We start from the raw sequence: 11,925 nt of genomic DNA, 5'->3' as shown, positions 1-11,925 counted from the left end.
CCTGCCCGCCCCCCCGCCCGCCACGCACGTGGGGAGCGAGCGCCCGCCCTCCGGCCCGCCCCTGGCGCCCGATTGGCGCAGACGGGGCCCCCGTCCGCCTCCGTCCAATGGAGGCGGCGCTCGGTGCTCGCCAATGAGCGCGATGCCGATTGGGCCGCCGCGTTTGGCGCTCGGTCCGGGAGGGTGAATCCGGCAGCCGGAGGCTGGAGGGGAGGGACGGAGAGCGGGCGGGCGAGCGGAGCGGAGCTGGCGGTGGCGGCAGCGGCGGCGGCGGGGCGGCAGCGGCGGCGTGAGGCCGGGGGGCGGGTGAGTGAGCAGGCGAGCGACACCTCGCGGGCTTGAGATGTTGGCGCCGGCGGCGGCTATTTATAACCGGCTCCCTTTGTAATGGCGGGAGGGGAGGAGGCGGCAGGGGCGACGGCTCTCTAGGAGTAACCACCTTCCCCTCCAGGAGCAGCCGACCCCCGTCCCGTTCCCGCCGGCGCGGCGGGTGACCGGCGCCCGGTGAGGGGGTGTGGAGGAGAAGCCGGCGGCGAGACAGGCGCGCTGCCGGCCGGTGACAGCTGGAGGGGAGAGACATGGAGTCTGAAGTGTCCTTTGTCTAAGTTGGCTCCGTCTGGCCCGGCCGGCGGTTCCCGTTCCGATCCCCAGCCCGGCGGAGCGTAGCCCCAGGCTCAGGACGAGCTCGTCGTCGGTCCCCCCACTTCCTCTAGGGGTGGTAGGCGGGGTGCTGCGAGGGGAGAAGAGGGGAAAGGGGAAGACCTGGCGCTTTCCTTCCCCTCCTCCCAGTACTGCCGACTGCATGCGGCGGCGGCTCCAGGCACAGTTGGATTCAGGGGCAGCGGGGAGGTGCATGTGTGCCCTCATCGCTGCCGGCCGGGAATTTGGCGTACCCCCGGGACAAAGCTCCCCACTGCCCACGGCGAGCCACGCTCCCGGGAGGCTCGGACAGGTCCGCTCCGGCTCAGGCTCTCGCAGCCTCCCGGAAGCTGGCGCTCGACGGGGCGAGCCGGGCGGGGAGACTTGAGCGCGCCCCGGGCCCTGCAGATCAGTCACGGGCTGGGGGTTGGCCGCCCTTCGGGGACCGCTTCTGGTGAGGGAGGGAGCTGAAAAGGGGGAGGCGGCAAATCAGAGGTGGATCTGGCTAACTTCGTAACGGGGAGAGGCGCCGCGCCATCCTCATCCTCCAGAGCGCCGCAAGAAAGTTCGCAGGGAGCTGGAAATTGTGGCAGTTGGATCTGGTGTCACCAAGGGCGGGTATACAGAGCGCACTCTGAATCTGGGATATCGGGGGGTGGGTTGCTGGGAAGGTGCTGGGCAGAGCTGTCCCCCAGCAACACGTGTGCGGCGGGGGAGAGGTGGAGAAACCGCCGTGCGGTGGCACCACGCAGCGTGCTTGACACCAACAGGTATTCGCTGCGCTCCGGGAGTGGGTATGAGCAGACAAAAGGAGAGCAGGCTGTGCATGGGCTGTGGCAGGGACGGGATAATAAACTTGCTCGTTACTCTGGAGCCTGGTTTCTCAGCTCTTAAGCGCTATATTGGAGCGAGAGAAAAGTTTGGGGTTTTCTTGTTCGCTGCGGAGCTGAAAGTTCAGACCCTCAGCCGCCCTGCTGAGCGCATGAGAGTTTGAACGCGGTCGTTTAATTGTTGCAAGATGGCTTTGTCTTTGTTTAAGCCTCCCAGCTGTAGTTGGGAGATTTCAGATTTCAGTGGAGAGTTTAACTGGGATATTCTCACAGAGAGCTTCACCACATTCTCCTTTTACTTTCCCCCCCGCCCCAGCGATTGGCACAGTCAGATGCTGTGTGTGATTTATAGAAGTTAAAAGGCCATTCTTTGTCCCCAGTATCTCTATCAAACTGGAGAATCTTGTTTGTGGTAACAGTAAAGCATCTTCAGAAGGGTGACTGTTACTTGTACACGGTACACTGCGGCTGGTCTCAGTTAAAATGTGGCTGTGTGAGGTGTGCAGGGTCATTCAGAGGTGGCATCTCCAGCATTTTGGGGGATGGGGCTCAAAAGTTCTGTGTTATTAACTCGGAGAATTAGTGCTTTATCGAGTAGAATCATAGAATCAGTCAGGGTTGGAAGGGACCACAAGCATCAGCCAGTTCCAACCCCCCTGCCATGCCCAGGGACACCCTACCCTAGAGCAGGCTGCACACAGCCTCAGCCAGCCTGGCCTTAAGCACCTCCAGCCATGGGGCCTCAACCACCTCCCTGGGCAACCCATTCCAGCCTCTCACCACTCTCCTGCTCAACAACTTCCTCCTCACCTCCAGGCTGAATCTCCCCACCTCCAGCTTTGCTCCATTCCCCCCACTCCTGTCACTCCCTGAGAGCCTAAAAAGTCCCTCCCCAGCTTTTTTGTAGGCCCCTTTTGGATCCTGGAAGGCCACAAGAAGGTCACCTGGGAACCTCCTCTTCTGCAGCCTGCACAGCCCCAACTCTTTCAGTCTGTGCTCACAGCAGAGCTGCTGCAGCCCTCTGAGCATCCTCCTGGCCCTGCTCTGGACACACTCCAGCATCTCCACATCCCTCTTGCAATGGGGGCTGCAGAGCTGGATGCAGTACTCCAGGTGGGGTCTCAGCAGAGCAGAGTAGAGGGGGAGAATCACCTCCCTGGCCCTGCTGGCCACATTTCTCCTGCTGCAGCCCAGGCTCTGGCTTTTTATCGCATCAAAACAGGCTACATTTCTTGTTGTGGAATTTCCTTCACCAAAAAATGAAAGAAGGAAAATATTCTTTTTTTCTCTTTTGTGTCCCCACCTTCCTCTGTCTCCACTAAGACAAATGGAGGACATGGATGAAAGTATCAGTTAAACAACCTGTGGATAAATCTGCCATAGTAAAATATTCCATGAGATGCTAACAGCTGTTTTTATCTGAAACTTTGGAAGAATTCAAGGTTGTAATTTAGGACAAAGATTAGGGATACCCCTTCCCCTCCCCCCTTTTTTTTTTTTTTTTTGTTTTTTAGAGATTTGGGTTTTTTTTCCCCCTTAATCTGTAATTTCACTATGGAAAGGAACAGACACAGAAAATCCTCATCCTCAAAAGGTCATCCAATGTCATCACTCAGTTTAAACTAAAGCAGGTCATACAATGTCTTTGCTCAGAGGGCTACAAGGGATGGTGAGGGGTCTGGAGGACATGTCTTATGAGGAGAGGCTGAGGGACCTGGGACTGTTTAGTCTGGAGAAGAGAAGACTTCGAGGGGATTTGATCAATGTTTATAAGTATCTGAGGGCTGCCAGGAGTGGGGGGACAGGCTCTGCTCACTGCTGCCTGGGATAGGACAAGGAGCAACAGGTGTAAGTTGCAGAAAAGAGCTTGCCCCCAACACAAGGGGGAACTTGTTGACCATAAGGGTCCCAGAGCACTGGCACAGGCTGCCCAGATAGGTTGTGGAGTCTCCTTCTCTGGAGCCTTTCAAGGCCTGTCTGGATGTGTTCCTCTGTGATCTGTGCTAGATTGTATGGTCCTGCTCTGACAGGGGGGTTGGACTGGATGATCTCCTTGGGTCCCTTCCACCCCCTGACATCTTATGATCACTAAAGCAGTAGCATGTAGACTTAGGCCAGAGACTTGCAATTCAAACTCAGTGTTTTTTTAATTTGCTGTGTTTTTCCCCCCCCCCCCTCTTGCTAGAATTGCAGTGAGCTTAAATCTGGGGATTTTGGTGAAGAGAGGTGTTCAAATGGATTATTCTTTGTCCTGTGCCATTGTGATATCCGTGAGGGCAGTGTAAATATGGTCCTGCACTTTTGCTCACCTGTAGAGAAGCTTTGGCTTGATGAGAAAGGGTTTTTTTTTTTGAGGTGCATTATTGAATGCAGGAACTACTACACAGGGAGAATGGGTGACCTAACTGCTGTAAAACAGTTCACACCAAGAGTAATTCACATCTAATATCCAGTGCAGTCCAGCGCTGCTGCGAGAGAATTCAGTATGCTCCTCCAAAGTGCCTTTTGAAGTTAGTCAGAAGAGTTTGTTCTTGTCACCATTCACAGGACATCTCAGCTTCTTTAGCTGGCTACACCATGCCTGTGTTTCACAGCTGCAATGTTAAAATGGAACGTTTTTACATAGCAGTGCTATGTTCCTGTGACTAAACAGCGAGAGTTACTCCTGGAAGTAACTGCAACACTGATAGAATGCTGTGTGTGCTGTAAGTTGGAGTGCTGTGGGAAACGTTTTAGTGTTGGCTGTAACCTAAAAGCTCTGTAATTCTACAGCTGGCACTTAAAGATACATCTTGGCTGACTTGAGGAGAAGTCTGTGAAACTTCAGGGAGAAGAAGAGATTTCCCCAGCAGGGGACAGAATGTGGCTTTTGCTAAGTGAGGAGGTGTACTGAGTCAAGGAGGTAATTGCAGAATTACCTAGCCAAGCAAAATTCAGCCTACCAGATCTTTTAAGATGTGGAGGACATGGACTGCATGCTGTGAATATGATCCTTAATGATTTGATGAGCTGTTTAGGTAATACATGAGAAAACAAGACTCCTGTTACTAGAGGCAGTAGGGCAGAAATGGGAGATTTATTTTAGTCAGCCTGTCCATACTGTTGGCAAGGCCTTTGGAAATCAGTGCTGGCCTCATTAAAACGATGTCTGTTTGGAGGCAGCACCTAAGCTGTCTGTATCTACACCTTTAACATCTGTGTGTATGACTGATCCAACTGTTTTAGAGTGGCTAAGCCTCTCCTTAAGTGGGTGCGTTACTCCAGTACTGACACAGCTGAAGGAGTAACTTCAGTGGATGATAAAAATACTGGTTCCAAGTTTGCAGAGTGCTTGGACTTGGTTTTTAGCTCCAAGTAGATGCTTGGCACTTGTGTTGAACTAAAGATTAAAAGGCAATCAGTGTACAGAATTATTTAACTAGGTATCATGTCTGTTCTTAACAGAGGTCAGTTAGAGGCTCTGCAACTAAAGTGAAGTTGTTGGAGGGAGTAGGTTCTCCTGAGCTTCAGGCAAGAAACAGGGGAACTCTCTAAAATGCAATAGTGCTGTTACTTTTCTTAACTATATATAAGGAACTAGATGATCCTTGTGGTCCCTTGCAGCCCTGACTGATTCTATATGCATATGATGCCTGCTTTAATGACATAGCATGGCATAGTTCCAATCTCAGTCCATATCCTGGGCTTTTCAAGGTGCTGTTTGCTGGAACTGATACTAGAAGGTGATTTGACTGACACAGGCTTTTTGCACACCAAGATGTCCCTAAAGTGGTGTCAGACTGTAGACTTGAGGTCTGGGTCCTCAGCAATAGGGAGAAAACTCCTTCCAGTGTTACAGTCAGAATACATGTTCTCGATTAAAAGGATAAAGCAACATATGAGTAAAAGTTGGGTTGGTGCAAGCCTGAAAAGGAACAAAAAGTAATATTTGCATATAAAATTGGCAAATAAAGCTTCTTTTAAAAATAATTCAAAAGGGAATTCTCAAATGTCTAAGGAATTATTGAACCACAGATGTGTGATGGTTGCTGCGTGATAAAATATCAGGAGAGAATAGGATGTGTTCAGAAAAGAAAGTAATAAACAAATCCCTCCCAGATGAACATGGTGATAAGATTGCCTTATTTTAGGACTCTTTTGACAGCCTGACAGAAGAATCTCCATAGGATTTTCCAGGAATGGTAGAAGTAAATTTGGGTTTACCTTTGTGAGCGTCGTTGAATCTAATGCCTCTGCTTAATTTCTGATCAACACTATTGCCTTGGAAGGCTTTCTCCTGGTAAAATCAGTAGTACTTCTAAGGTGAGAAGGCCATTTGGAAATCCCAGTGGAGACTGCACATTTTGAGTGCCCTGGGTAAAAAACCAACAGTGTATGGGTGTGAGTGGATCAGGGTGTTATTGTCATCTCTAGTGCTTCCAGAGCTGTGGGTTTGTATATATGCCATTTCATTAACAAGTGAGGAGAAAAATGATGCCTTACTGCATGCAATCAAAGACTTCCTTGATGCATGACTGCAGAAGAACTTCATAACTTGCTGTTACTTTTCTTAACTATATATATGGAACTAGATGATCCTTGTGATCCCTTGCAGCCCTGACTGATTCTATATGCATATGATGCCTGCTTTAATGACATAGCATGTCATAGTTCCAATCTCAGTCCATATCCTGGGCTTTTCAAGGTGTGAATTGAGAAGAGCGTGTGATTTCTTTACACTTTAAAGTGATGGCTTATAACCTAGGAGCAGGCCTGTTTCCCTTGTCAGTGTTTGTTGTATCTGGCTTCTTCCCACATTCTGCCTTTTCCATGATGGGTTCAGTTTTTCCTGCCATGAGTTCCCTTGTTTACAGCCTCTGCGTTCACTTTAAATCCCAAAGCCATCAGATGTTATTTAAAGAAACAAAGTACTTGAATGAAACTTAAACCTTATGACATCTCTCTCTCTCTCTCTCTTTGTATTTATTTATTTATTTTAATTTTTAACTGTTTTCCATGTTTCTAAGAGTGAGTGGCTCTGGCAAGCTTTATGTTCTTGCTGTATCGTTGCCTCATTTAAGATTTTACTAGCAAGATGAAAAATGATAGATGTTACTCATCTTGCTGCTTCAGTCAGAAATCAGGTGGGTAGGTGATACACCTGCAAAACATCCATGGCAGACGGATTAAAGTCATGAAGTTGCTGGCTGAAGATGAACCAGGTGGACAAGAAAGTCACCAGCATCCTGGATCAGCAATAGTAGGACCAGGGAAGTGATTATCCTGCTGTACTCAAGCACTGGTGATACCACACCATGAGTGCTGGGTTAAGTTTTGGGGCCCTCAGTCCAAGAAGGACATTGAAGTGCTGGAGCACATCCATAGAAGGGCAGTGAAGTAGATGAAGGCTCTGGAGAGCAGGGCCTGATGAGGAGTGACTGAGAGAACTGGGTTTGTTTAGCCTGGAGAAGAGGAAGGTGAGGGGAGACCTCATTGCTCTCTACAACTCCCTCAAAGAAGATTGGAGTGAGATGAGGTCAGTCTCTTCTCTGTAGGAGCAAGTGATAAAACAAGAGGCAATGGCCACAAATGACCAGGGCAGATTTAGGGTGGATATGAGAAGAAGCTTCTTCATTGGAAGGGTTCTCAAAGACTAGAACAGGCTGCTCAGGGAGATGGTTGAATCCCCATCCCTGGAGGTGTCGCAAAGAGGCAGAGCTGTGGTGCTGAGTGTCATGGTGTGGCAGTTAGAGAATGGTTGGACTGAGGGATCTGAAAGGTCTTTCCCAACTGAAACGATTCTGTGCTTGTATAATTCTAAGCCATCATTGCCTGGTTTTTAATGACACAACCTATAAAAAAGAGCAGCATAAAATCCATACTTTGTTAGCTTCTCCCAGCTCTATACCCACTGGCTTGTGCTGTGTTTCCATCGAGTGCTTAGTGCAAAGTTGAATCCACTGTTTTTACTAGTGGAAGAAGATTGATGAACGTTGGTTTGCTCTTAAAATAGTTTTACCACTACTGGCTTTCAATCCATCATTTCTATGAAACTGGGTGGCATAACTGGTCTCTTTACATTACTATTTACCCTGCCTATTGGTAAGTCTCTCCACAGCCTAAGGCAGCTGATTTGGATGTGGTTTTGTTTTGGTTTGTTTTTTTTTTCACTAGAGGGTGGTTGAGTCTGTTGGGCTTGTTTGTTATTTTTTTGGTTGGCTTGTTTTGCTTTGGCTTTTTGACTTTGTTTTTAAGATAACTTGACTTACTTTAATTCTGGTAAAGTGGAACCACAAAGTTGTTTTGGTTGGGAAAGGCCTTTAACATCACTGAGCCCAACCATTCTTTGTCTCTGCCAAGGCTGATGCTAAACCATGTTGCTCAGCACCACATCTCTGCCTCTTTGTAACACCTTAATTTCCTCTTGTCTTATCACATCTTCCTAGGAAGAAGAGACCAACATTCACCTCACTCCAGCCTCCATTCAGGGAGCATAGAGGCAGAAATTGTCTCCTCAGCTTCCTTTTCTCCAGACTAAACAACCTCAGTTCCCTCAGCTGTTCCTCACCAGACCTGTTCTGCAAACCCTTCACCAGCTCTGTTGCCCTTCTTTGGACTCGCTCCAGCACCTCAGTGTCTTGGAGTGAGTGACTCAAAACTTAACCCAGTTTTCAAGGCTTGGCCTCACTTGTGCTGAGTCCATGGGGACAATCACTGCCCTGGTTCTGCTTGCCATTAAAAAGAAAGTAATCTCTGAGTTTTTGCATTTCTTAGAATCCTAGAATCAACCAGATTGGAAGAGACCTCCAAGCTCAGCCAGTCCAACCTAGCACCCAGCCCTATCCAGTCAACTAGACCATGGCACTAAGTGCCTCATCCAGGCTTTTCTTCAACACCTCCAGGGACGGTGACTCCACCACCTCCCTGGGCAGCCCATTCCAATGCCAATCACTCTCTCTGCCAACAACTTCCTCCTAACATCCAGCCTAGACCTCCCCTGCCACAACTTCACACTGTGTCCCCTTGTCCTTTTCTGGTTGTCTGGGAGATGAGACCACCCCCCACCTGGCTACAATGTCCCTTCAGGTAGGGAAGCAGGATGTAATCAAAGGAGCTGATGGATTCATGCCCATCTACCGTATAGAATACAGATGCCATACATGAGACCCAGATCTTTTGAGGACTTTAAAGAGTTTTGTAAATAACTCTTCTTGTTGCTTTCATCATTTGAGGCTAATTTTGGACTTTTTCAGACAATTGGCAAACACTGTTTGAGCTCCCAAATCTGCCAGACTGTACTGCAATAAATTCTGCTTCCAGCGAAGTGTGATGCTTTGCAAAGTTTAAGGCTCCTTGCCTCTGCAGGAAAAGAAGGAATGGAGTAAGTTATTGATCTGCTTGACTGAGCTGAATGTGGGTTGGTTTTGTACCTGTGGCTTGAGCTGAAGGACATGTGTGTAATTTAGAGGTTTTGGAGTGAAAAAGGTGCCTCCACAAAACAAGTCTGGGTGGAATAGTCGCCGCACTCCACATTCACACCCTAAATTACTTTGCCTGTGGAGACATGCCTGAAGTGTTCCCAGCAAGTGTTACTTTCTCTGCCAGATTTATCTAGGATATTGAAAAGCTAAATTTTAAGATATGGAGGTGTTAGGTAACAGGGATTATTTGGAATGTGTGTGGGAGTCATCTGAGTCTTCTGGCTGGCTGAATGAATGTGAAAGGAGAAATCTGAAGGTATGCCTCTGAGCAACTCGAAGAGGAAGTTCAAGTTTTGTGCATCAAACTTCAGTTTCTCCTGACAAACAGCCAGGCTTGGTTCTGCTTAAGAAATGTGGGGTGGTTTTAATAGTCACTCGTAAGAAAACGTCATCAAAAGTGGACTTGAAACTTTCTTCCTGCTGTTTGGAGTTCTAAAATGTTTTGTTCTTTGGATCCAGGTCCTCTTAGTCACCCAGGCAAATATACTTAAGTATTTGAACATGCAGATACCCAGCCACAAAGTAAAGAGTTGCCTTACCTACTGCACTGTGTTTTGCTGACGTTGCCCCAACTGAAGGGAGATGTTGGTTGATTTCAGTTACTACCAGTTTTGGCTTTATTTTTAATATGAAGTAGAATCATAGAATGAGTTGGGTTGGAAGGGACCTTAATGATTCTCTAGTTCCAAGTCTCTCAGCCTATCTTTACAGCAGGAGTGCTCCATCCCTCTGGTCATCTTTGTGACCATCCTCTGGACCCGCTGTAACAGTTTAATGTCCTTCTTGTGTGAGAGACTGGAAATAGTATTCCAGATGGTCAGTAGTCTGCATTGCTACAACTTCCAAAGATGTTCTTCCCTCCAAACATTTCCTTTTTGTGTATTACTAGAGCTTCTGGATTTAGAGAAACAACCTGAAATACTCTTTATGGCATTCCATAATTAAGAAGACAAACTTCAAGCTCCCACTCTGGAGCCATCAATGTGAGAATATGGAATTGTTAGTCAGAGAAGGGCCACCGAGATGATCTGAGAGCTGGAGCACCTCTCCTCTGAAGAGAGACTGGGAGAGTTGGGGCTAGGAGAAGAGGAGGAGATCCTAATGGCAGCCTTCTAGTATTTGGCAGAGGCTGCAAAGCTGGATTCTGACAAAGGTGTGGAGTGACAGGGTGAGGAGTGATGACTTCAAACTGGAAGAAGCTGAACTGAGGTGAAACACTGGGAGGAATTCTTACAAGGGTGGTGAGGCACTGGAACAGGCCAGAGGAGTTGTGGAGGCTCCAAGCCTGGAAGTGTTTAGAGCCAGGATGGATGAATTCTTGAGCAACCTGGTCTAGCAGAAGGTGTCCCTGCCCATGGCAAGGGGGCTGGATGATATTCTATGTCCCTTCCAACCCAAACCATTCCATGATTCTATACTGAACCACACTCACTGTGAGGAATTTTCCTTCTATATTGTAGTTAAATCCCTTGCTGAGTCTTGTGTGCTGCCTCTTGTGCTTCACATGGCACAGATTATCATGTCTCAGTAGAAGGACTGGTCTAGGGCTTCTGGGGTGACCCAGATTCAGGTCTGGTTTGCATGCAAAAGCAAACAGTTCAGGGAATTTTGGCTTTTGCACATGGGTGAAACACTTGAAGTGACTCATCCAATTTTGATAAGGCCCAGAGATGAGCAAGAACATGAAACATACTTACAGAGCCTGTTTAGGAGTTCAGGAACCTCCCTATAGAATCCTAGAATGGTAGGGAATGTAAGACACTTCCAGACACCATTGAGTCCAACCTCCTTACCTAAACAGCATCACCCAGGGCAAGTCACATAGGGATGTATCCAGATGGCTCTGGAAATTTCATTTCCACATGCTCCAGGACTCCATCACCCTCACAGGAACGAAGCTTCTGCTCATGTTGAGGTGAAACTTCCTATGTTCCAGTGGGTAGCTGTTGCCCCTCATCCTACCACAGGGCACCATTAAAAGGAGACTGGACTCTTCTTCTTCAACACCCACAATTAGTGTTCTTAAAAATGGTAGTTCCTGGAACATGCCTTGAAGCCTTAGTCTTGTGTTAGTGATGTGAATGGAAAATAACTGTAGTTAAACAGTGACCTGAATCAATGAATAGTTTAGGTTGGAAGGGACATTTAAAGGTCATCTGGTCCAACCCCCCTGCAGTGAGCAGAGACATTTCATGTCATGAAATGGTTTGGGTTGGAAGGGACCTTAAAGATTGTCTAGTTACAACCTGCTGCCACAGACAGGGACACTTTCCACGAGGCCACATTCAGTTTGGCTTGGGACACCTCCAGGTAGAGGGCATCCATGACCTCCCTGGGCAGCCTGCTCCAGTGTCTCACCACCCTCACTGTAACGAATCTCTTTCTAATAGCCAGTCTAAATCTACCCTCCTTGTATCTTTAATTGTTAACATTTTCCAATATTTTAATCAGGTTGCTCAGAGCTCCATTGAATGTTTCTGGAGATGGAGTGTCTGGGCAACCTGGGACAGCTTTTTATCATCCTCACTGTAGTGTCCACAAACTCATCTCGAGGCAAAGTCTCACTCTTTTAGCTTAAATGCTGCACCCCTTGTCCTGTCCATATATGAGTATATGCACTTGGGAATGGCTGCAGGGGGGGAGTATGAGGAGAGCTGAATGGTCCTACACCAGCTTTTCTTCTGTTACAACCTGTTTGTCTTGCACTAGGAGCTAACACAGACAAGCTGGAAATGGTTGCTGCAGCTGCTTAGCTGCTCACTACACCACTGCAGAGCATCCCTCAGTAGATTTGGAGACAGTGCTGTTCAGTATGTTCAGCAGTGATACCAACAGTGAGTGCATGCTTGCCAAATTTGCAGATGGTACCAAGCTGAGTGGTGTGGTTGATAAGGCTGAAGCATGGATGCCATCCAGAAGGACCTGGGCAAGCTGCAGAGGTGGGCTGAGGAGAATCTCATGAGGTTCAGTAAGGCAAAGTGCAAGGTCCTGCACTT

General features: G+C 48.1%; 1 protein-coding gene across 5 annotated transcripts in view; it reads left to right on the top strand.

The window, feature by feature from the left end:
• The first annotated feature begins 214 nt into the window (after positions 1-214).
• Positions 215-11,925, top strand: part of EZH2 (enhancer of zeste 2 polycomb repressive complex 2 subunit) — a 43,755-nt gene continuing 32,044 nt past the window's right edge. For 4 of the 5 annotated variants that reach the window (XM_064169688.1, XM_064169687.1, XM_064169686.1 and 1 more), the window contains exon 1: positions 8,739-8,829. In XM_064169688.1, coding sequence (XP_064025758.1) covers positions 8,825-8,829 — 5 coding nt within the window. In that variant the 5' untranslated portion in view covers positions 8,739-8,824. Of the gene's footprint in view, positions 307-8,738; positions 8,830-11,925 lie in introns of those variants that run through there. The other variant, XM_064169685.1, reaches the window with a different exon arrangement.

The sequence above is a fragment of the Pogoniulus pusillus genome, chromosome 32 (assembly GCF_015220805.1).
Source record: "Pogoniulus pusillus isolate bPogPus1 chromosome 32, bPogPus1.pri, whole genome shotgun sequence".
Taxonomy (NCBI): Eukaryota; Metazoa; Chordata; class Aves; order Piciformes; family Lybiidae; genus Pogoniulus; species Pogoniulus pusillus.
The sequence above is the reverse complement of the archived record's forward strand: the minus strand, read 5'-3'. Positions and strand labels throughout refer to the sequence as shown.